The following is a 26,189-nucleotide window of genomic DNA, read 5'->3' on the forward strand; positions in this document are numbered from 1 at the left end:
GAAAAAAAAAAAAAAAAAAAAAAAAAAAAAAAGAGAAAAAGAAAAAGAAAAAAAAGAGTCAAGAATGGAGATTGTTATTTCCATTGCAGCAAAAATTGCTGAGTATACGGTTGAACCAGTTGGACAGTGTCTAGGTTATTTGTTTTACTACAGTAGCAACATTCAGAATATGAAGAAACAGGTAGACAAGTTGCAGGGTGCTAGAGATAGGGTGCAACATTCCATTGATGCTGCTATAAGAGATGCTGAAGAAATTGAAGCTGATGTTAAAATGTGGTTAGAGAATGTAGATGTGATTATGGGAAAGGTCAAAGAAGTTCTTGAGGGTGAAGAAAATGCAAAAATGAGGAGTTTCAATGGGGCATGCCTGAACCTGAAGCTACGACATCAGCAAAGCAAGAAAGCAAAAAAGATGGTGCAAGATATTGATGAAGTCGTGAAAAATGGCGGCTTTGACAAAGTTTCTTTCCGTCCTCCATCACAGGCGACAATGACTACTACATATAAGGATTACATGACCTTTGAGTCAAGAATGTCAATTGTGGAGCAACTTATGGATGCATTAGGAGATGCAAATATCAATGTGATTGGGGTGTGGGGGATGCCTGGTGTGGGAAAGACTACACTTGTGAGAGAAGTTGCTAAGCAAGTCAAGGAAAAAAAAATATTCAATGAGGTGGCCATAGCAGAAGTGACACAGAATCTAGACTTGAGACGAATTCAAGGAGAACTTGCAGACATGCTGGATCTAAAGTTTGAGAAGGAGACAGTACGAGGAAGGGCAATCCGGCTTCGAGAGAGGTTATCAGAGCACAACAAGATACTTGTTATTCTAGATGATATATGGGACAAACTTGATTTAGAGGAGGTTGGAATTCCTAGTAAGGGTTGCAAAGTAGTGGTAACATCCAGGAATCAAGATATATTATCTTGTGAGATCGGCACCCAGAAGGATTTTGGACTTGGTGTTTTACGAGTAGAAGAAGCATGGAGTTTGTTTGAAATGATGGCGGGTGAATCTGTTAAAGAACCTAACTTGCGACCCACGGCTACTAAGGTAGCTAAAGAGTGTGCAGGTCTACCTATTGCACTTGTAACAGTTTCTAAGGCATTAAAGAATAAGAGTTTATATGAGTGGAAGGATGCTCTTCATCTACTAAGAAGACCGGCTCCTGAACACCTCACAAAAATGCAGTCAACTATATATTCTTCTATTAGGTTGAGTTATAGTCATCTTGGAAGTCAGGAGAAGAAAATATTTTTGCTATGTTCTCAAATGAGTTCAAGCATTGTATATCTTGACTTGTTGAAATATTCTTATGGTTTATGTTTATTTGACGGCATTAATACATTGGAAGACACGAGGAACAGACTATATAGACTAGTTCGTAACTTGAGAGACTCTTGTCTATTGTTAGATTGCCGTCATTCTCGTGAGCATCTTCATATGCATGATGTTGTCCGTGATGTTGCTATTTTGATTGCGTCAAAACATTGTGATATGTTTATGGTTGGAGACGGTGGCGAGGTAAATGAATGGCCGGATGTAGATGCACTCAAAAGATGCACCATATTCTCTATTGATGGGGGAGATATTCGTGAACTTCCAGATGAAATGGAATGTCCAGAATTGCAACTTTTTCGTGTGAGTGGTGGAAATCATTCTTTTCAGATCGCAGAGACTTTCTTCAAGGGGATGGGAAAACTCAAGGTTTTAGATTTGACACAAATGAAACTTTCATCACTTCCTTCCTCACTTCATCTCCTTAGAAATCTGCAGACACTGTGCTTGGATTACTGTGTGTTAGGAGACATAGCTATAATTGGAGAGCTCAAGAATTTAGAAATTCTTAGCCTTTTAAATTCCGAGGTGTCCCAATTGCCAAGGGAAATAGGGTTGTTGACTAGTATTCGATTATTGGATTTGAGCGGATGTTCCAAACTTGAAGTGATTCCACCTAATGTCCTATCACGCTTGGTGCAATTAGAAGCATTGTATATGGGAAACAGTTTTGTTCAGTGGGAGAATGGAGGACTCAATATTGATAGAACTAATGCAAGTCTTACTGAGCTAAAACATTTGTCACGTTTGATCACTTTAGAGATTCAGATTCAAGGTGCTAACATTCTGCCAAAAGATCTATTATTTGAAAAGTTAGAAAGATACAGAATATTTGTAGGAGATGTGTGGAACTGGTCTGATAAGCCTGAAACCTCAAGAGAATTAAAACTCAAGCTGAATACAAGCTTACACTTACAGGGTGGGATCAAAATGTTGTTGAATGGTATTGAACATCTTTGTTTAGATGAATTGAAGGGTGTTAAGAGTATTCTGTATGAACTCGATAGGGAAGGCTTTCAACAACTGAGGCATCTCCATGTCCAAAATAATGCCGAGATTAAGCATATCATCAATTCAAGGGCATTGGCTGCTACTGAAATTGTATTTCCTGTTTTGGAGAAATTTTCTGTCAAAAACATGATCAACCTGGAAGAAATATGTCATGGCAAGCTTCCCCCAACAACTTTTTGTAACTTACGAATTGTGAAAGTGGAACATTGTGATCAACTGAAGTTTGTCTTCTCGTCATCTATGGCTAAGTGCCTTTTACAACTCCAAGAATTGGAGATAAGAGAATGCAGTGTTATGGGTGCAGTAGTCATAAAAGAAGAGGGCGACATAGAAGATGGAGATAAGATTCTGTTCCCTCAACTACGTCGCTTGGCACTACAGTGTCTTCCAAAGCTTATAAGCTTCTTAAACACACAAAAGGCATTCATAACTGAGGCTGGAGAAATCACTTATGAGGGAAGGCTTGATTTTCACATGCCAGTTCTACATGAACAGGTACGTCAAAGTTTAATTCTTCAAATAATGATCTGACACCTACTATACACACACTGAGCCATTCATAGATGTTTCTAGCACTGTTTCAATGATGACTATTTAAGTTAGATATCAATTAAGGAATAGCCGAATTCATAGAAAACAACCAAAATTAATTTTGACATAAGGCTTGTATACAAGTTTGCTATATATGTCTTTCCAATTAATTGTAGCAGTACTAGTGTATGTATTGCGCGATTGCGAGTATATTAAAATTCATATGAAAATATTTTGTAAAAAATAATCTTTGTAGTTCATGTATAATACTTATTAGACGGTATTATATTTGAGAATTAGTTAAATTAAATGTCATTAAAAAAAGTGGAAATGTGAATTATTATGATTGATATAATTCCATATGTGAACATTTTGTTTAAACGAATTCACATATATATAATTATTTTAACTAACTTAACCACATAATTATTTTCTATATTGTTTATTATGTGTATTATTAAATTTTCGTTTTTTTTTTTTTTTTTGCTGGTTTTCTTTTAATTGTTGTTAAAGTAATTAAATTTTTGAAGGTATGCCATATTCCGAATCATTTTAAAAATATATATGAATCTTAATATAAATTACAACGACCCTTAGAGTGCAATGCATCAAATCAAAACAGGATGCAACAAAACACAAAATTGTAAACAAATGTAAATCAGCCAAAGCATCTAGAAGAAAAGTAAGTAAACTTCATTCCAGCCCATAACCACTGGGCCACTATCATTGTCTTCAAAATAAAATTAACTGTTCTGAAATTAGATTAAAAAAAAAAAAAAAAAAAAAAAAAAGTGCCCCAAAACAAGAAGGGCATCCACCAAATACAACAAAAATTTTCCTAAGTAACAGGGTCAGGTATCAGCAGAGGCGTCCACAGCGGCAGGGGCATCGGTGGCAGGATCTGGAGCATCACCATCTGGGGCAGAGGACTGAGCAGCCTCGTCCAAAGCCATCTCCTTATCTACCTCCTCCAAATCTAAACTCTCCATGTTGACCCCAGAAGGGTGCTTGACGAGATACCTTCTGAGCAGCTCGAAACCTTTGAAATACCAACTGAAGAGTACAGTATTGTACTCGTCAGTGGTCTGGAAGGCCTCCACTGACCTGGCAGCAATAGTTGCAAGCTTCTCCTTGGCTGAAAGAAGCTGCTCATCCTTCTCTTGGGTCAACTGGCGTTCAACCCTGAGGTCGTAATCTAACACTTTAACCTTCTGCTTCAAAGTGGTCGCCTCGTCCATGGAGGTAATCAGGTCCTTCTTCAGGTCGGAGTTCTCTTTCTCCAGGGCCTCCATCCGGGTCGTCAGAGACGCCACCTTGGCCTCTTGAGTGATATACTCAGTAGTAATGTGGAGGCTCTCTCCCAACACCTGGAAAGAGGTTATAAGTCGTCAGTAAAAAAAAAAAAAAAAAAAAAAATGAAAAAATGACGAACTCCGTACCTGGACGAGCTTATGAACGTGACGGGAGGCAACGTCGTTCAAACACATATTTGAGAGAGCCCTCAGGTCCGCTGGGGTGACAACCTCATGAGCCCTGTCCAGTGCCAACCTCTCGTCATCCCATATTGTCGACGAGAAAACATCAACCTTCTTTTTCTCCTTCCCTTTACCAGCCACGCGTTGCCTTTTTGAGCCTGGAGTGACGATCTCCTCTATTGACGCAGTTGGAGAGGCAGTTCTCGTCGTCTCGAGAGCTATGGGAGGAATGGTACTAAGAGGAGTAGGAGTGGAGCCCTGCCCGGTCACGCGCACGACCTTCTTCCCTAGACTGGACAGGGGCTCGTCCTTCTTCGACCTCATCTTCGCGTACATATCCTTGTTGAACTTTGTCGTCATCTCTGTAAGAAGAAAATGCTAGTCAAAAACTGCTTAAGTGTACAAAAGAAGAATCAAATATTGACGAAGTCAGAACTTACTCTTTTTGCCTTCAATACCAAGCTGACGAAGAACGAAAGGAGAAGGGTCAGGACCGAGATTGTAAAATGCAAGAGACCGGGGGTCAACCAGCTCGTCCCAGCTTTCAATCGTCTCAGCGTACCCGATCGCAGTCTCTATGCGTTCCTTGTACCTGCTCTTCAGTCCAGACCGTCTCTTAACTACACCAAACACAGAAACAAAGAAGTTAGCAAGACCAGAGCCTCAAAATTGGCAAAATTGAAACAACGTGGAGAAATACTGACGCACCTAAGGTCGGGGTTCCCCACCGACGGAGCAACCTCGGGATATCATCCCAATCACTGCTGGATTGAGTCTCGAAGTCGTCCCCAGACACAAAGAAAAAGCACGACTTCCAATACCTGAAGGACGAGGGCAAGCCCTTGACAATCCTAGTCTTTCTCTCCCAGGGGACTAACTCATAATACCCCTACTCTTTGGATTCTTTCAAGCGGTACAAGTAGGTGAGCTCAGCCCTCCTGATCATATCCCCGTTGGAGGCCAACCATATTTGCATACAGTTGATCACGATCCTCCACGAATTAGGCATGAGCTGCCCGGGGGCAATACCGAAGTGATCTAGAAGTTCCATCAGGAACGGATGGACGGGGAATCTAAGCCCGCAAGCGAAAGATGACTCATAAAAACATATTTCACCCGGGAAAAAGTGGCAGGCCCTATTTTCTTCCCTGGGTAGACGAACACGAACCCTAGATGGAAACTGAAACCGATCCTTGAATCTATTGACGGTCTCAGCATCCAGGCCACAAACCTCCTCGAGGGCGTGAAAAGCCCTAACCACCCGTTGGCCAGAGACGGCTGTGTCTCCTTCAACCGGGTCGTCACTAGAAGACAACCCAGTCTCAAGATCGCTAGATCTAACCTCAGACATTGACCCTCTCCTAGCTAAACCCTCGAACCAATTCAGCGATTGACGGAGCAAGGGCAACAAGTCGCCCAAAACCACGCTCAGACAATTGCCCTCAAACACAAAATTTTCTAGAAACGGATAAGTGCCCAAAGACCCCCCTAGACGCGCGAAGAGGAAGGAGACCGACGGACAAGCTATCCTAACCTCCAAACTATCAACCATGGAAATGCAGAAATCAAAGGGGCAGAAAAATACAACTCAAACTAAATCCCCAAAAAGAAGAAAAACAGAAACCAACAACAAAAGAAGAATAAAAGGAAACATAGAATCAGAGATTATGCAAAAACAAAAAGGGGAAGGAAGTGAAAAGAAAGAAACACGCACCTCCAATGGCGGAACGGCAAAAACACAGCGCAAGGTGATTCGGAGAAGAAAGACAGTCTCAAAAGAACGCTCAGAGTATCACTGAAAAAAAACTTTCTGTCTTCGCTCTTTGAAAAGTGAAAGAGAAAAATTAAAGAAGATAAGTTTTAAACTTAGACCAAAAAGCGATTGGAAAACCAGCGGGAAACCCAAGGGTCATACCATTAACTCCACGGATCGTCACACGCCACGTGGCCATGATTGCCTGCAGCGCCGCCACTAAGCATTAAAAGCGGAACAGAACCCCAAGAGTCACAAGAGAAGCTTTTCATCTTCTGTGATCGTCATGACACGTCACCGACGACCCCAGAACCTGGGGGGCAATTGATGGGAATGACGATGCTGCGTCCCTAGACGAAGATAACGTTAGTGACGGAGGAAGCATCCTTGACGAAGTCATCAGGAACAACGAGGAAAACCATCATCACTGACGAAGACAGGGAGTCACTCAATGCAGTCAATCAATGACTTGAGCGGTTACGAAATCAGCCCAGCAGACCGTTGGGAACCTCTTAAAAGTCTCATTATTGGACCAGGGGGGTTACTTGAGAAAGCATTAATCACCCCAACGGCTAGCCCCCAAGGTTGCAAGTATAAAGCTCCCATACAGTCAGTAGAAAGGTACGATATACATACACACAGATATACATCTTGATTGACTATTATTTTTATCATTCTAACTTTAGCATCGGAGACGTTGTGGCAGGCACCACACCGGTGATCATCGTTGAGCATATTCTCTCGCACCACTAAGGATTCCATCCGCTCACTGTTACTGACGATCCTGTGCATCATCATCTAGTATTTACACGTTCGCAAGCCATTTATGGTGTATAATTCCAGAATATATATAATCCTGCAAAGTGGTTTCCGAAATTTTATAAAAAAATTAAATACTTAGGAAATTAAATTAATTATTGTTGAATATAAATAAATTATAAAAATTAAATAAATTAATAAATCTTTGCTTTGGTGGAATGTTAATTGTTAAATGAATCACTTCATTAAAACTTTTGCCAAGGTTGAAGGTTAAATGAATGTTACAATTTTTCAAAGAGTGATACATAGTACTAATTAAAGAATAAGTTGGAAGGTAAAATGAAATAATGCACCACATGGTAAAATCTTATGTTTTGACATATGAGGCTCTTGTTTTTACTTTTTATATGCATATATAGTAATGGATTTCCCACATGATGTGTGTGTACATTATAAGTTCATTTGAAAATATTTTATATAAATTATCTTTATAGTTCAAATACAATTCATATTAGGGGTCTGTTTCGATACCGCTTATTGTTGAAAACTGAAAACACTATAGTAAAATAAATTATAAATATGTGAATAGTGCTGTGGAACCCAAAATTATATTGAAATTTGTGTTTAAATGACTTTTGTGGGTCTGTGAAGTGAACAGTGCTGTGAGACCCACATTTTTTCAGCAAAACGCACAAACGCAGACATGCTCTCCATTTCAATACAATCCAAATACTCACTAGGTAGTATTACTATTATGTTAAGAACCTACTAGATCCTGAATGGGATGGATGAAAATTGTAGAAAAATTGATTTAATTCAAGGTAGTCACCATCATAGAGAAATATTAATAATGAAAGGATATGAAGGGATGAAACTACAAGAGTTTTTAGGATATTATGATTATATATATATATATATATTACAATAAATATGCGATTCCTATGTTCAAAATAATGCTCCCTTTTCACACAACAGTGGCTAAATTCAAAATAATTAAGGTGCACTATTTATGTGAGGGAAAAATTAACCCTAGAGCATTAAATAATTTTTTCTTATACTAGCATAAGCAGATTTTTATTTTATTTTTTCATAACCTAACCAATCTTTGCACAATTGCACCTTCCAAACGTAACGCTCTAAAAAAAATCCTAGACCATTAGAAACATGGCAATGCTAATAGTCTCTATTATCAATTGTTTTTTGAGAATGTATTATCAACTGTTAATTGAAGTAAATGGGAAGTAACATATCAGGACGCACTTGTGACACACATATCCTTTCTCACGCGTAAATAATTCATGGACACGTGAGAGAGACATGTGCCTCAAGTGAGGTTATAGGCTTATAGCTAAAGAATATTAGTCAGGTAAGAAAGGCTACGTACCTCCAATTGAGTCTGGACTTCATCACCGTTTGAGGTCTGGACCTTGTTGTACTAGGCAAATATGACACCATTTTCTTCATTTCTTTTAACAAGTTTGCTGAAGTAGATAATTAATTGTTGTTGCAGGTTGTGTTCCCCAACTTGGAAACGTTGGAACTGTCCTCTATACACTCTGAAGAGATACTACTTCACAACCAACATCGGGCAAGCTCCTCTTTAAAATTAACAGACCCGAGATTTCAAAATTTGCGTAACTTGAAGGTGAAAGGCTCTGGCAATTTAAAATACCTATTGTCTTCTTCTACAGCGACATTTATGGTTCAGCTCAAATATCTTGACATTGGGGACTGTAAGGTAATGGAAAAGATACTACTCATAGAAGACTTAGGAGAAGAAGAAATAATTCCAAAGGTGTTGTTCCCTCAACTGGAAGTCCTAATTCTAAAAGATCTTCCAGTCCTCAAAAGATTCTGTGTAGGAAGCAATATCAAATTTCCATCATTGAAGGTTATGGTGATAGAAAAATGCCCTAAATTGGAGTCATTCATATTCAAACCTGTTAGTTCAGACATGACATTAAGCAAAGAACTTAAGGAAGTGAATTCAGAGGAGATCTCTCAAACTGCCATGCAACCTCTCTTCAATGAAGAGGTAATTCTATTTTTATTATCCCCTGTTTTACTTCGTATATATTTTCTTTGCTCGCGAGCTAAGCAATATGCAAGAAATAGCTTTGACAACAGTTTGAACATAATTAAGTATTTTCTTCCCAAATACAATTTTGCCCAAAAAAAATTTAAAATGAGAGAAAAAATATATAAACTTTGTCACTAAATTAAGTCAACAAAAACATAGACTTAACACAAGCCAATTCGCTAACGATCGAATATGGTGGTAATTAAGTTTTTCCAACCATTGTAGTATGATAGGAAAGAGAGAAGTAGTGGTTTTCTACCATTCAAAAGTTTCAACTTGTAACATTCTATTTTAATATATATATATATATATATATATATATATTAGGAACGTATTTTAATATTGTCTTTAATTCCAAACCACCATATTTTCATCTTATGGACCTATATACATTAACATTGTTTATAGGATTCATGACATTTTTCATTAATCTTTAATTTATGTTCATGTCTTCTTCTTTTTTTCATCTAGATAAATTCCTTTAACATGTTGGGACCATATTCACAAAAATTTGTATGCAAAACAATAAATACATTTTTCATCTAAACATAGAATTCATTGGCGTCTTCATTTAGTTTATATCTTGTCCTGCATTAGTTTCATGATTGTTTCCTATATCAAAAACTAATGGTATGGGTCCTGCAGGTTGCATTCCCCAATTTGGAATCATTGACAATCTCTCATTTGCCTAACCTTAAAATTATATGGCATGACAAATTTGCCCCTGGCTCTTTTATGAAGCTTCAGACCTTGAAGGTTGAACTCTGTGAAAATCTTATGAAAATCTTCCAAGTTAATATGCTGTCAGGATTCCATAGCTTGGACTTCCTTATAGTAGATGGTTGTGGTTCACTACAAGAAATATTTGAACCACAAGGGCAAGAAGTTATGGAAACACATGCAGTAACAGTTACTAAGTTGAAAAAATTATATATACGTCGTCTACCAAAGTTGAAGCGTGTATGGAATAAGGACCCCCAGGGAACGTTCTCCTTTCCAAATCTACAAGAAATAGTAGTTGGGAAGTGTGAGAGTTTGAAGAGTTTGTTTCCAACCTCAGTGGCCAGATGTCTCCAGCAATTGAATGATCTTCGAATATTCGAATGTGGGATTGAGGAAATTATTGAACAGGAAGAAGGTGCAAAAGAAGATGTGAGATTTGTGTTCCCTAAATTGACTCTCTTGATACTTCGAAAGTTGTCAAAGCTCAAGTGGTTTTACCGAGGGGTACATACTTCGGAATGGCCGTTATTGGAATCCTTAGAGGTGTCTGGATCTAATGAAATTCAGATATTTGCTTCAAAAAATTATAGAATTCAAGAACAAGATGATCAGAGTCAACTAGAGACATCCATTCAACAACCACTTTTCTTGGTTGAAGAGGTAAGAGACTAATGGTATAACATAAATTATAGCTGATCCCTCTCAAAAAAGAACTGGTCTCAAATTTGAAATTTATTATTCATTTAATTACATTTATTTTTTAATAATTTGATTAAATTATATATATTTTTAGAAAAATGCTACATACACAATATTTTCACTACAAATTCTAAATGTTATTGGTTGTTATGACTAGGCAAAAAAAAATTAAAAATTAAGTTATAGATTCAAATTAGAATCAATAGCAATTTACCACCTATGATTTGTTGTGAAAATGTTATGAATATAACATTTCTCATATTTTTGTGATAAAATATATGTATATGTATACCGTGTTTTAATAAAATCTTATTGTAATAAAAGCTTATAGCACAAATAGTATTATAAAAAAAATAAAAATTAATTAATAAAGGTAAGATGCAACCCGTATTTATAACCTAGCTATTTGGCAGGATCATAATGTGCTATTGTAATGAATTTATCTTTTGATGGCTCTTTCCTCACATTGCTTGCCAAGTTGCCTCAAATGAAATAGCAATAATATAGGTACCTAGCTTATGAAAAGTTTTGGTTTGTCAAAAATTCTGTCTCTATAAGTAGAATTGCTGTGATCTTTATTGAAGAAGAAAATGTGAGTATATCTTACAATGAGAGGCTCTGTTTCTTTATGTAGTAAACAGAGCAATCAGAAATTATAAATTTTTATTTTTTTGATATAAAAAATGAGAAACTGATATCAAAAGTTTAACTAATCTAGTTGTAAAAGAGAATTTACTGCTTCCTAATTACGTACAATGAATTCTCTATGCAACATCTCTTCAATGAAGAGATAATTCTATTTTTATAATCCCCTGTTTTACTTAGTATATATCTTATTTTCTATTATGTGAGTTACTATGATTAGTTATTTTATTTACACACATGAGATGGACTTGCAGGTTGCATTCCCTAGTTTGAAAACATTGGATTTGGATCAGTATGTGTTGGAAGACATAGCTATGATTGGAGAGCTGAGAAATTTAGAAATTCTTAGCCTTCTTCACTCCAATGTTGAGCAGTTGCCGACAGCAACAGGGCTTTTGACTCGTTTACGGATTTTAAATTTGAGCAATTGTACCAAACTTAAACTGATTCCACCAAATGTCATATCATGTTTGATACAATTAGAAAAGCTATATGTCGGCAATAGCTTCACTGAGTGGGACGTTGAAGGACTCAACAATGAAAGAGCTAGCCTTGCAGAGCTAAAGCATTTGTCACGATTGACTACTTTAGAAGTGCACATTCCAGATGCCAACATGTTGCCAAAAGATCTGTTATTCGAGAAGTTGCAAAGATACAAAATATTCGTAGGAGATGTGTGGGATTGGTCTGATAAACATGAAAACTCAAGAGCACTGAAACTCAAGTTGAATACAAGCTTTCATTTGGAGAGGGGGATTAAAATGTTGTTGAATGGTATTGAAAATCTGTGGTTGGATGAGTTAAAGGGTGTTAAGAGCGTCATCTATGAATTAGATATGACAGGCTTCCAACAACTGAAGCATCTCCATGTCCAAAACAATGTCGAGATCAAGTACATCATCAACTCAAGAGGGATGGTTATCTCTGATGTTGTCTTTCCTGTCTTGGAGATGCTTTCTCTCAAAAACATGAACAACTTGGAAGAAATATGTCATGGCCAAATTCCCTCGGCATCCTTCCGTAACCTAAGCATTATAAAAGTGTTGATTTGTGACAAATTGAAAAATTTAGTGCCATCCTCGGTATCTTTCCAAAATTTGACAAATCTGGAAATATGTAAATGTCATGGATTAATTAATTTAGTTACATCCTCAACAGCCAAAAGTTTGATACAACTCAAAAAAATGAGTGTAAGTGAATGCGAAAGGATAACAGAAGTTGTAACAGGGGAGGGAGGTGAAGCGAGTGAGGTGATTACTTTCACCCAGCTGACATACTTAAAACTTGATTGCTTGCCAAACCTCTCAAGCTTTTGCTCAATAAGTTATTCATTCAAGTTCCCATCTTTGGAAGAAGTAATTGTGAGGCAGTGCCCAGAGATGAAGACTTTCTCTCATGGAGCTTTAGGGACACCAAAGCTAGAAAGAGTACAAGCAACACAAGAAGATGAATGGCATTGGAAGGCTAACCTAAATACCACCATACATTGGCTCTGGAAGAGCAAATATAATACCACCACACAATAGTTCTTTTGAAGAAGAGAAAGGGTAAGTATATTATTCAACAATTCTCCTAATTTCCCACACCATGTACTTTAATCTTTTTAATGCAATAATGCATGAACACGAGCAACATTTTCACTCTCCCACTAGATAATTATCACAATAGAATTACGTGAACATGCCAATTTTTAGGAGCAATAAAATCCTTGTAAATTGCATCAAAATTTATCCATCAGACATATTATTGTGTCCCTTTTCACTTCATAAGCATACACAAAAATAATGTTATTATATTTAAAAGGATAATTATTTTTCCTTGATGATACTTTGAGTTCAACAGTTACAATGATTGATGCTTTTTCTTCAATATGTTGTTTTCTATCACGTAAGGTTCAGAATTCTAAAGATGGAGATCATCCTAAATATGAAGCAGTGGAAACGTGACTTGTAATTGTAGTTTGTGGTACTTGGAATTGTGTTTCTTTCTCCTGAAATCATGTGCTCAGAGGGTCGTCATCCCCATGGTTATGGAAATGTATAGAGTTGGGTCGTCATCCCCATGGTTATGGAAATGTATAGAGTTCATTCATCTTTTGTTTATTCTGATATTGTTTCATTATTTTCTTGTTTTTCCACGTTTGAAAAAAAAAGTAGCTGCAGTAGCAATAATAATAGAAGTACTACTACTTGTGTGATGCATTTATTTGGAGTGTTATAAACTACTTCTTCTTGGTGAAGAAAGACCATATCGCTATTTGAATGAAGTTATGCTTATTATTTTGATGAGTGTTATAAACTACATGCTATCATTAAGTGTCAAGTTTTTAAGTGTTTGATAGTTTATAATGAATTTCTAGTTGCTTATCCTTTTAAACGTTTCTCTAACTCAGTCGTGCATGCATGTATGCTCACCCATGCACATAATAGACTCCTGGAGGGAGATAATTTGGGTCCAACAATATAAGGTTGTCATAGACGCAGTTGTATAGATTGACATATCCAATTTGATCTCCCTTGACTTTTAGCATCGTGGTTACAAAAAACAAATGATCATGTATATGGTTGTGAAATTTTAGTTAAAGATGGTTAGAAGAAAATATTTTATCTTTATGATTTTAACCATGCATGAGTAAATTATCTTCTCTTTGTGAATTCGTAAACAATTGAATGTAATTGAAACCCAAATCAATATTTTATGGAGCAAGAAAAGAACAAATAGCAACATTGATGACCAAAATAGGATGAATGCATTTGTTTAAAAAAAAACCTGAAATAACCATAAATCTCATGAATCAAAGATCCACCATTTAATGAAAGGGTGTAAACTTGCACCCCTAGAGAATTAGAGGCATTTGCACTGATATTTATTGCACTCTTTATCAAATCCTTCACTGCTCTGTTAATTGGATTTCTAAAGAAGCAAATATCGCAATTCACACATTGGCAAAGTGGCCTTTATTGAACAATGTCTGTGGTTCTTTTGATTTTGGGCAACTTGTATCTGTTATTAGATTGGAGGCTAGTTTGCTCTCCCTATAATTAGTTTTGCTTTTGAATAAAATTTTCCAGTTCATCAAAAATGAAAGGGGTGTAAATTTTATTGAAAGATGGTAATGAAGATCATATTTATATTTCAACATACATGATCAAAATTATCTTCATTTTATTTTTCCCTACTTACACTTAGTGGGGAGAGGAGAGATTTTAATGCTAGGTACTAATCACAACTTCCTATTCTTATTTGAGTTTTTTATTATACATTTAGATTTTACATACTAATGCTCTTTTCTAATTTCTCAAAACTTCCCATAATTTGCAAACTGCTAAAAACAAGGATTCCCTATAAAAATTACAATGAAAAAGTATTTCAAAAATTATCAAAAGCTTCTACTCTTTCAATTTTTGGCACTCAATGTCTCTTTGATTTAAAGACACGAATGATACAAACACCTTTTTTGACCTGTGTTTTTCTCTACAAATTCCACCATGTCATTAAAAAACTTTCAAGGTTTTCCGCTACAAATTCCACCATGCCATTAACAAGCTTTCAAGGTCCTACGATTAAGCTTTTTCTGCCCATATATACAATTGGTTCTATTGAATAACTAATTAAAAATTTAATAAAGTATTAAACATTTTTTTCCTGCTGGGAATACGTTAACGAAGATTTATCATTCATGCCATGATTCAAATTAGCATGCTGAGTAAATAACCCATAGGATCTGCTGAAGGTCAGGAGCTCTACAAACTTTGGTGAAAAAAAATTTTAATTCCTTTGTTCATCTTGGCATGTCCTTTTGTAGAGAAGAATAATACCAACATGAAATGCCATCACACTAACCAAGTGCACCCCAAAAAAAAAACAACAAAAACACCTGTCATATAGCACATCAAACCTGGCGTTAAAGCAGGATATATCTCAAGAAACCAGCAAGTAGCCAAGACCCAAGAGAAAATTCTACAACCGCATGATTAAAAACCACCAAAAGAGCAAAAGCTAAGGCTTATGATTTATAGATTATCAAAGCCAATCAATCAAGAAAAATTTACAACTGAAAATAGATACAACACAATGTAGGAATCTACTAATGCATCCAACAGTGACATAGTAAAATGTCATTGTTTTGGAGACAATTCTTTGCCCTTGATTAAATATCGCTCATCAATCTTTTTTTTTTTTTGAACAATTTTTTAAAAGGATACACAATCCCACCTGCCAAAATCGTGTATCAGGTGATCCAAGGAAACTCACCTAGTGGTGATGAACCTAGGATGTCTGGATCTACAACTCATCCCAAGCTTCCAACCATTAGGCTGCACCCTGACGTGTACTCATCAATCAGTTTTACCCTCCTGTGATCCAATCTCTTGCAAGTAATGTTCGGCTTCCAAGGCTGCCATGCAACCTGCATCATTAAAGAAACCAAGTAAACTAAATAGAGAATACCTTAATACATATACTGTGAAGAAAGCATAACTTAAAGAGGAACAGGTCTTTTTATTTAAATTTAAAAAGATAACTTAAATTGTTCAACGAAACCCAAATATTGGTGACAGAAATAGGTTATCGTAACAGTGGTAGATGCAATGACCAATGGTATAATCAAAACCAATGGTAACATGATTTCTAATTTTCCATTCGACTGTTCCAAAAATTGAGAATGAAACAGAAACCAGCAGCAGCCTTTCTCTTCCCACCTCTCCCCCAAATCTTGGGACCAAAATGAACATTTCAGAAAGACATGTTTTCCCAATAGCAGAATTACTTAGATTGGAGTCAGTAAGCAACAACCTATAGTTATTTATATACCACTACCAATTATTTGTATTATCTCAATTCTTATAGTCAATTACAGAAACTGTCAAATTTTATGCATCCCAATGTAGCTAAATGATGAACACAAAACACTTTCCCACATCAATGTAATTTTTTTATTTTTTATTCTGTAAATCACATTTAAAAAGACAAAACAATCCAAGCCTAGTCAGATATCTTGCGATAAGTTCAGTTTGTGAGATTAAAGTCATGCACAGGCTTAATTTACATTTGTGCAAAAATCATACATACATGTCACTCAATCTCAGGTCACCAAACACTAAAAAAAGCCAGAGTCCAGCTCACCCTTGAAGTGAACAACCCATTTGATCTTATTTTAAGGGGTCAAAAATGGGTGGGCATAATCAAGTTTTAAAATTCACATTTCTGAATACTCCATGTTCTTAAAAGCTAAGTTAGATCAGCTTGGGTTTACTCAAGAATGGGCTCAGCATCTCAAAAGAATGTGCTTGAATCAAGACTCCAACAGTCATCCAATTGCATAGAGAGATGGTGATCAAGCCATGTCAAACATATCATAAATGGATTACTTTCTTCGCAACCCTAGAGCACAAGTTTCATCATTTTGATAAAGAAGAACAAAAAAAGTACATGGTCACACAAGGTTAGACTAAATTTGTTTTTAAATCCACAAGCATAGAATGGGCAGGAAACAGAACTTTTTAGAACCTTCTTAACTATATACCAGTTAAGAGGGAGTCAAAAAATAAATCTTAAAATTTCCTTTTGATTATTATCAGTTTCATCGGTAAAGGGTAACTACATTCATTAATGTGTTGCACATGGAAAATACCATAATGCAACAAGCAAGTTAGAGACACTAGCAAATTTAGAAAGCATAAATATTCTCTGTTCTTGCAGTCAAACGCTTTATTATCTGGAGGGCAATTTGATCAAGAACAAAGAAACATTTGAACCAGCAACTCGCAGTTGAAATATGCTTCTGAGTAAGCAGTACAGAAGAGAAGTGAAGCAGGGAATTAAGTTTAGCATTATATCAATGAGATACACATAATTTTGACCCAGCAAAAAACAGAAATAGAAACAAACACACCTTATTACCCACACAAAACATATAATCCCAAATAAAATGAAGAAAAGCGGTGCTGCAAACATAAAAATTCTAAAATCGAAATTTAAATGATGAAGGGGGGAGATAGAGGATATTGACAAACCAGTTCCGGCAGCAGTAACGGCCTGCCTATACTTCTTATCCTGGACATCTCCGGCAGCAAAAACTCCATGCACACTAGTCAGGGTGGTCCCTGGCCTTGTGACATAGCCACCAGAATCAAGTTCCAGCTGACCATCCAAGAACTTGGTGGCTGGCTCATGCCCTATCGCAAAGAACAATCCCGATACCTTGAGATCTGAAACCTCCCCGCTCAGCACATTTTTCACCTTCAACCCCCCCAAGACCCTATTATTAGTGTTTTCGTCCCCATATGCCCCCACGACCGCTGAGTTCCATAGAACTTGAATCTTAGGATTAGTCAAGGCCCTCTGCTGCATAATTTTTGAAGCCCTAAATGTATCTCTCCTATGGATGATGTACACAATGGACCCATACTTGGTGAGGAATGTGGCCTCCTCCATGGCTGAATCGCCTCCTCCAATTACTGCCAAGAGCTTGTTCCTGAAAATGGGTGCAGCACCGTCACACACAGCACAAGCTGATATCCCTCGGTTCCAAAACCCTCCTGGGCCCTCACTAGAGCCTGGGAAGTCTAATCGCTTGGCGATGGCACCCGTTGCCACAATGATTGAATCAGCAATGACAGTCTTAGAATCAGTGAAGACCTTGAAAGGGGTGGTGGAGAAATCCACCTTGTTGACAGTCTCGGTTAGAATCTGAGTGCCAAAGCGGAGTGACTGCTTGCAGCAGTGGTCCATGAGCTCAATGCCATTAATTCCATTTGGAAATCCTGGAAAGTTCTCCACGTCAGTGGTCGTGGTGAGCTGACCGCCAGGGGCAATGCCATTGGCCATCCACCCCTCAAAGAGGATGGGTTTCAACTCTGCACGTGATGCATATATGGCAGCGGTGTGGGCAGCTGGGCCACTTCCAATGATGCACAATCTTGTTTTGAGGATATGGAGATCATCCATGGCCGAAGTCGAAGAAATGGCAGCAGCAGAGGAGGATGCTTGTCCAGGTGTGGAAGTGGGAGCTACGGTGGGAGCAGCAGAGTTGGAGGCCTTTCGGAAAAACTTGGAACCTCTTCTGAGTAGATTTAAGAGGTTGTTTTTAGGGCAATAACTCATAACTTCTCCTTTCTGCAGTCTCTATTGCTATAAAAGTTAAAAGGCATGGTTTTGAAAACCAAATTGTAAAGAGAACAAAAATAATAAAAAAAGAGAGGTTCAAGTTTTTAAGATTGGACCATTAGTATAAAATAATAAAGCATAAACAAGCTAATTAAATTTAAACAATAACAATTCTTTAAAGTACAACGTCTAAACAAACAAATAAATTTCACATAGTAATATTACACATTAAAAAAAGAAAAAGAAAAAAAAAAAACCATTCGACTACAACAACAGCAGTGACAATCACCACCAACAAGTCAATAAAAACAACCAACAGCCTTGCATGATATAGCACATCAAGAGGAATAACAAACAAACCTAAGAATTAAAAAAACTTTGGACATATATAAACAAAAACAGAACACCCACTAAGTACTTGATTTTCAAAAACAATGTGGTTCAAGTCGCAGCAAACCCCGAAATGAAAAATGAAGAAAAACAAACCAGACACAGCGACACACTTCACAGCAAAGATTGAATAATTTAAACAAATGAAAACAAATTAAATCTAAATTTGGCTAATTCCAGGTTACTTACATAGAGTTAAAGATAAAATTAACAGGACCAAATAAAAAAAACCAAATTAAGCTTTTTTTATTATGGATAAACCTGAATTAAGCTTAGAATTGATTAAAGGGAGATTACATATTAACTTTGAATTATAGCACATACCCAGTAAAGAAAATTCCCAAAAGAAAAAAGAATAACCCTCAAATGATCCTAAGTTCTATGCCTTTAACAATGTGGGGTTGCCCTTCTGACGTATTATGGAAAAGAATTTGATACACCCCACGTTTTCCTAAAGTTCAAACCTCAAATTAACAAGACACAACAGCTGACAAACAACAAGCTTCAACAAATGAAAACTCCCAATACCCACAAGTGGGTTTTTTGTCCTCTCAAGAGCCCACCTAAGATCATGTGATACAAAACCCCAAAAAGATAAAGGAATCCTAAACTAAAGAACCAAGTGAAGAAGATGAAAATGTTTACCTGAATGTCTAGACTTTCCAAGTTTCCAGTGAGCTATTCAGATTGGGGTTATGGAGGAGGTGGGTTGGTGGTTCCTTGGCAGAGGCGGAAGTAGAAAGAATAAGCTCATAGGGTTGGTTATCCATAACTTCTTGTGTTTGCTTTGCTTGGGCGGTAGGTTTGGGCCTTGAGAGTTGAGACACAGGAAAAGAAAGAATGCTAATGCACTAATGCAGTACCAAAAGGTATTCTCAGAAAGAACAAAACAGGAAATCCCAGTTTTTTTTTTTTTTTTGAAATCTATTTAAAGAAAATAAAGTAATATAAATATATTGAGGGTGGAAATACAATTATCAATGTCATCCTAACATCCTCCGTTAGCTAGGTTGTGAGAGACATCGGATCACGTTGCTTAGGACGTTGATGAAAGCAACAGTGAAGGATGTGTGAACTTGATTTGATTTCGGGTTGGGCTTGTGTGGTTTGAGTAGATGAGTTATTGTCCCAGTAAGCTGACTTGTTGTGTTTTGGGATTGGGCTTAGTCTATTACGAGTTGGACATGAGTTGTTGATTAAATTAGTTTGGGCCAATTGATGGGTTTGTGTGTGTGGGCTGACTGGGTATGTGCCTTCAAAGTCGGCCTGGTTATGAGTTTGTTTGAAGCTGCGCTTGTGAGAGTTGGGTTTTTTTTTTTTTTCCTCGAGAATATCTCAAATTTAACGCGTTAAGAGCATCCACAGCAGTGGAGCTAAAAATATAGCAATTTAGCTCCACCAAAAGTTACTTTATCTATTTTACCTACACATATACTACAGCAGTGGATCTATTTTAGCTTTCTATACAATAAAATAATATAAACACCATAATAAAATAATATAACTACTACAATAAAATAATATATTCTACTACCAAAAAAATTTTCACAACACCAACCAAAACCACTTCTACCATCAGCCACCGCCACCGCCACCACCCCACCACCACCAGTCACAGCAGAAAAAAAAAAAAAAAAAAAAAAAAAAAAAAAAAAAAAAAAAAAAAAAAAAAAAAAAAACAACAACAACAACAACAACCGGTATCTCCAATCTTTTTCCTCTACCAGACCAAACAGATTCACCGATCACAAATAAAATAAAAAATCACAAATCACAGACAAGCAGCACGTCGGCGAGCTCCATGGGTTTCAGACCGGCGGCTTGATGAGCAAACGATCGGAGGCGTGGCGGCTTGATGAGCAAACGATCGGCGGCGTGAGATGAGGCGATCGGCGACACAACGTTGGCGACCTTCGATGAGCTTCAGACCGGCGACTTGATGAGCAAGCATTCGGCGGCGATCAGCGGCGTGAGGCGTGAGGCGGCGTGAGGAGATCGGCGGTGGAAGAGAAGTTTGCTTGAGCGAGAGAGATGAGAGAGTGGGGTAGATATTCAGCAAAAACAAAAACTGGGGAGATGAGAGAGTGACTGAGAGAGAGACTGAGGATGAGGGAATTTTTTATTAACCGGTGGAATAAAAAATTAATTTTTTTTTTTTTGCTATCAGCTACAGTGCACATCTATATATAGATGTGCACTGTAGCGGAACATGTAAATTTTTGGCTTATACCTCCACTGCTGCAGCGTGTCTTTTGAGTAGGAGTGTGCAAACAATCACCGGAGCCGACAAGACCGACCGGCGCCGACCATCCCGCACCGCCACTGGCACCGACCGATGGAGCCGACACCGGCGAGCGGAAAGCGAACGGAGCTCCGATGCCGGTGCGGTGAGGACGTCGGAGACGCAAAGCACACACCGAGGTAGAGCCGAACCGAACCGATGCAAACAGAGCAAACTAAGTTTCAGATCTTGAATACGGCATCGTTTAGGTGCATGAGTATCCATTTCAAATTTCTTACTACAACGTCGTCGTTTGGGTTATTATTTAAAAAAAAAAAAAAAAAAAAAAAAAAAAAAAAAAAACACAAAACGCAAAACACTGAAACTTGAAAGTATGAAACAGCACCGTTTGATGCTAGGTCTTCAGACACACCAAAGTCCCAAGACTCCCAACTATAAATACCCTTTCTTATGTCTCATAGCCCTTAACTCTCTCTCTCGCTCCGCTCTTGCCGCCAGTCGCCTCTACCTAGTCTAGCCTCTCGCAGCCTCGCTGTCTCGCCGGCTTGAGTCACGCCTGCAGGCGCAGCAGCAGCTCACCGGTAAGCCATCAACTCCTTTCCTCTTTGCTGGACACGCATCATTGACTCATTGAGTTGGGTTTATAGTTTATAAGTTTATATGGTTCTCTTGGTTTGACTGTTTGAGACTGTGAGTAGTCACTGAGTAGTCTTACTCTTGGTTTGACTGTTTGAGACTTGGGTTTATAGTTGATACTTGATAGTTGATATTGATAGTCTGATAGTGATACTTTGTTTTGTAGTTTATAAAATAGTCTTGGTTTGACTGTTTGGTTTGAGTCGTTTGACTGTACGTTGAGTGTAGTCGGTTTAGTTAATTTGTACAGTGCAATTAATTTATTTAGTTAGTTTTTAGTATATTTATTTAGTTAGTCAGTCTAGTTAATTTATACAGTGTAGTTAATTTATTTAGTTAGTTTTTAGTTTATTTATTTATTTAGTCAGATTAATTAGTTTATACCATGTAGTTTTATAATGCTCTCTTGCTTATAGTTAATGCTTATCAGTTTAGATTTTATCAATTTTTCAGCACTTATTTGTCACACTCACAGTCTAGTAAGTAGTAAGCACTAACTTTTTTTTTTTTTCTTCAGCATTTTAATTTTTGAGGGAGACGAGATTGAGAGAGTTCACGCTTTCAATCCTTCACGGAGAGGTAATCACTAAACACTCACTATATTCAACGTTATGATTTTAAATTTTTAGTACTTAGTTGTTGCTCTTATTGAATTTGGTTGTGACATTCATTGATTGAGAGTGACCTATTTGATATTGTATTTGTTGGAAAAATTATAATTTGATATTATTGTGAAAACTTTGTTTTTTTGTTGATTGGAAATTTTTTTATTAGATGGATGTCGATGCTCCACCTGGATTTGGTGCACCTGGGGACCCTAACCCACTTCCTCCTATTTCTGGTAGTGCTAACCCTAACCCACCTGAACCTGTAGCACCCATTGGAATTGGTGCATCACTTCCCCCACTATCACCTAAACAAGGTGGTAAGGACCCGTCTATAGTATGGCAACACTTCATTAAGTTGGCTGGTTTTGATCCCAATAATCCTAGGTCTCAATGCAAGTATTGTAAAAATCAATATAAATGTCATGGTAAGAAAAATGGTACTTCGGGCATGTTGCAACACATGAAGGTGTGTAAGAAGTGGCCTTTTCCCCGTGATGATAAGCAAAAAACTTTGTCTTTCCAAGCTAAGAGAGAAGGGGAAAGTGGTTCAAGTGTGTTAGTGGTTGCAAACTATAGTGAAGAGAGGATAAGGTTGGCATTGGCAAGGATGATCATCATTGATGAATTGCCTTTTAAATTTGTGGAGCGTCAAGGCTTTCAAGAATTTATGGAAATAGTTGAGCCTAGGTTTCCTATTCCCCATCGCACTACCATTGCAAGGGCTTGTATGAAGATTTATTCTAGTGAGGTGGACATTTTGAGAAGGGCTTTTGTTGGGCAACGGGTTTGTGTGACAACGGATACTTGGACATCCATACAAAACTTGAATTATATGGTTGTCACGGCACACTTCATTGATGAGGATTGGACTTACCAAAAAAAAATCTTAAACTTTTGCCCTATAGCTAATCACAAAGGGGACACTATAGGTAGAGCGGTTGAATCATGTTTGTTGAAGTGGGGTATAGACCGGTTGTTTACAATTACTGCGGACAATGCTAGTTCTAATGATGTGGCAATTGATTATGTGCAAAAGAAAACAAAAGAAAAGATAGTAGCATATTGGGTGGTGAGTTCATGCATATGCGTTGTTGTGCGCATATCTTGAATTTGATAGTGCAAAATGGGTTGAAGTCCATTCATGAATCAATTGCCAAAGTTAGGAATGCGGTGCGATATGTGAGAGCCTCTCCCGCAAGGTTTGAGAAGTTTCAAGAATGTGTTGAAAATGAAAAAATCAAAGCCAAATGTTTGTTGTCTCTTGATGTGCCAACAAGGTGGAATTCCACTTATCTTATGTTAGATTGTGCTTTGAAATTTGTGAGAGCATTTGATAGGTTGGAAGAGGAGGATGGGCATTATAAACTTTATTTTTGTGAATCAGATGGGAATGGGAAAAAGCCCGTTGGTCCTCCTAACTATCTTGATTGGGAAAATGTTAAAACTTTTGTGAAATTTCTTGGCATATTTTATGAGGCGACACTTAGATTTTCTGGGTCCTTGTTTGTCACTTCTAATACATACTTCCATGAGCTAATTAGCATTGAAGATCAATTGCAACAATTGTGTAGTGTTGATGGGGATCCACTCTTGAAGAGTATGGCGGTAGAGATGAAAAAAAAATATGATAAGTATTGGGGAAGTATAGATAATATCAATTTGATGCTTTTTGTTGCTGTTGTTCTTGACCCAAGGTATAGATTGAAGTATGTAAAGTTTTGGTTTAGGGAGTGGTATGGAAAGGACAAGGGGGATGCGATGAGCTCTAAGGTTCGGGATGTATTGAAGAGGTTGTATGTAGAGAGAGTGGGTCAAAATGGAGCTTCGAGTTCTACGGGTAGTGGTGCTTCATTGTCTAGGGACTCCAGGCCAAGTGTTGGTAATGCTTCATTGTCTGATCGTATTAAAAGTTATAATAATAGGTTTAAGCAACACTTGGCGGACGAGGATAGTGTGGAAACCAAATCTGAGTTGGATAGGTATTTGTTGGAATCTTCTGAGGACCCTGATGTGGAAGATTTTGATATCTTGATGTGGTGGAAAATGAATTCTTCTAGATATCGAGTCCTTTCCCAAATTGCCCGTGATGTGTTGGCTATTCTTGTCTCTACAGTTGCATCCGAGTCTGCTTTTAGTACGGGGGGGCGTGTTTTGGATTCGTTTCGTAGTTCACTATCTCCTAATACAGTTGAAGCCCTTATTTGTACCCAAAATTGGTTGAAAGATGCAAAGGAAAAAAGACCAATAAAGCTTCGGGAGTGCATGGATAATGTGGAGGATATTGAGGGTTTTGAGATTGACACTGGTAAATATATATTCATTTTGTTTGTTGTATATATCAATTGCTTATTTATTTGCTCAATGCTTACGAATCATTTTATTTTGAATGGGATTGTAGAAATTGCATCGGTTTGCCCAATGCCTATGGAGGAGGATCCAAGCACCGTTGTGTTGGATGATGATGAGTGATGTGCTACTCTTTACTTGGAGTTAGTTAGTAGTTAGTATTATGTAAGTATACTTGCTATTATCATTTGTTTGTGTTAATTATAAATATTCTATTGTTCATAAATATTTTATTGTTATTAACACGTGTTTATTTTGTTTTGTTTAGTATTTTGTAGGAGTTCTAAAATGATGCATAGTGCACAGACTTACTGGACAATGGACTTACAAGAATTAGCATTCTTTTGCCAATATGCTAATTATATTTGTACATGTTATTAGTAGTAGACTTTTCACTAATGGTAGTTATTTAGGTATTCATGGGTGGGATTATTTGTGGGGATACAAGCAATTAGCATTCTTTTGCCTATATGCTAATTTAATTTGTATATCTTTCTTTTGGCATTTGTGGACAGTGACAAATGGTTCTGTAATACGTTATTAAGTGGATACATTAACACTTATTGTTATTGACACTGACACACACAGTGACACTAATGATATTATATGCTACATGATAGTATTTTGGGAGTTGAACTCTTATTTAGACAATTTCAAATATGTTTGCATGGTGAATGAAATGAAAAAATTTGGATAGTTTGGATCATTACTATTTGGGTGAACAGATTTTTTATTGTTGAATAGATTTTTTTTTTTTTTATGTGAACAGATTTGTTGAACATTTTTTTTTTTTGGATATATTGATATATTGAAATCTTGAACAGGTTGATATATGTGAACAAGTATTAAAAGACAGGTTACTTGAAATCTTGAACAAGTATATGTGAACAAATTATGTGTGCCCAATTTTGAACAGGTTGATATATGTGCCCAATTTTTTTATCATTAAAAAATGTTTTTTTTTTTTAATATTTCAAACCGATCAAACCGACTAAACCGACCGCAAAAAACCGCACCGCTATAGGTCAAAAAACCGACCCTAACGGTATGTATCGGTTCCAATTATGAAAAAACCGATCTTTATCGGTTCGGTAATAAATTTACAAAAAAACCGCCTCTACCGAACCGCGCACACCCCTACTTTTGAGTATGTGGAGCTAAATTTTAGCAATATAGCAATATGCCTCCACTGCTGTGAATGCTCTAATCCAATTGCGCAACCAATTCGGAGAGAGAGAAGCTCATCCATGACAAGAAACCCATGACACAGATTCTTAACCAAAGCTTGTCAGAAGCATAGTGAATAAAATAAAGCTCGGAGACAATTACTGTTGCGTACTTAAAGGAGGTGGGGGAAACAATTATCATTAACCGGATAAAACACAATGACTTGCCTTAATAAAAAGAAAGAAAAGAAACATATTTCCTTTAAAAGAGACATATTTTTATAATCAAAAGTATAAAACACATTTTAAATAATTTTTGTATTTATTCATGCAAAAATACTTAAATTTAACAATTTTTTGATATATATATATATATATATATTTTATAATCAAATTTTGATACTTTTATGGATACTGCAGTTGTTTGTAGGTTTAAAGCGTATTACCATATATGACAATAATTATCACAAAAAAATTATGCATTAGTTATATTTTTACCATTTACATTAAACATATGTCTCTTTTATATTTTTATTATCATTTATATTTTTTTTCTTTGATCTATTAAGACTTTTCAATAACTTGTATGATTAGGTCTTAAGTTCATATGTTGGTCTCTATGTGCGTACGCACATGAATTATATTTTAAATAAAAAGTTAAATGGTTTTAAATTAT

The 26,189-nt window shown here is 36.8% G+C and overlaps 2 protein-coding genes across 5 annotated transcripts; one reads left to right on the top strand and one right to left on the bottom strand.

Annotated features, from left to right (window-relative positions):
* The first annotated feature begins 47 nt into the window (after positions 1–47).
* LOC115978719 lies at positions 48–13,300 on the top strand. 2 transcript variants are annotated; one of them, XM_031100563.1, is made up of 5 exons: positions 48–2,848; positions 8,382–8,906; positions 9,597–10,334; positions 11,273–12,565; positions 12,911–13,300. In XM_031100563.1, exons 1-4 carry the CDS (start codon positions 65–67, stop codon positions 12,542–12,544), a joined length of 5,319 nt encoding a protein of 1,772 aa, XP_030956423.1. In that variant the 5' UTR covers positions 48–64; the 3' UTR covers positions 12,545–12,565; positions 12,911–13,300. The 2 variants fall into 2 exon arrangements, with proteins under 2 accessions (XP_030956423.1, XP_030956424.1); XM_031100564.1 differs by having other exon boundaries at positions 12,917–13,300.
* Positions 13,301–15,008: 1,708 nt separating this feature from the next.
* Positions 15,009–19,584, bottom strand: LOC115982265 (thioredoxin reductase NTRB-like). Of its 3 annotated transcripts, none has more exons than XM_031104813.1 (3): positions 19,161–19,584; positions 17,033–18,134; positions 15,009–15,426 (listed from the first exon to the last, which is right to left on the bottom strand). In XM_031104813.1, the coding sequence occupies exons 2-3, from the start codon at positions 18,120–18,122 to the stop codon at positions 15,356–15,358; spliced, it is 1,161 nt and encodes a 386-aa protein (XP_030960673.1). In that variant the 5' UTR covers positions 18,123–18,134; positions 19,161–19,584; the 3' UTR covers positions 15,009–15,355. The 3 variants fall into 3 exon arrangements, with proteins under 3 accessions (XP_030960673.1, XP_030960671.1, XP_030960672.1); XM_031104811.1 differs by having other exon boundaries at positions 17,033–18,149; XM_031104812.1 differs by having other exon boundaries at positions 17,033–18,143; positions 19,161–19,583.
* Between the last annotated feature and the right edge of the window lie 6,605 nt (positions 19,585–26,189).

Source organism: Quercus lobata, chromosome 3 (genome assembly GCF_001633185.2).
Source record: "Quercus lobata isolate SW786 chromosome 3, ValleyOak3.0 Primary Assembly, whole genome shotgun sequence".
Classification (NCBI taxonomy): Eukaryota; Viridiplantae; Streptophyta; class Magnoliopsida; order Fagales; family Fagaceae; genus Quercus; species Quercus lobata.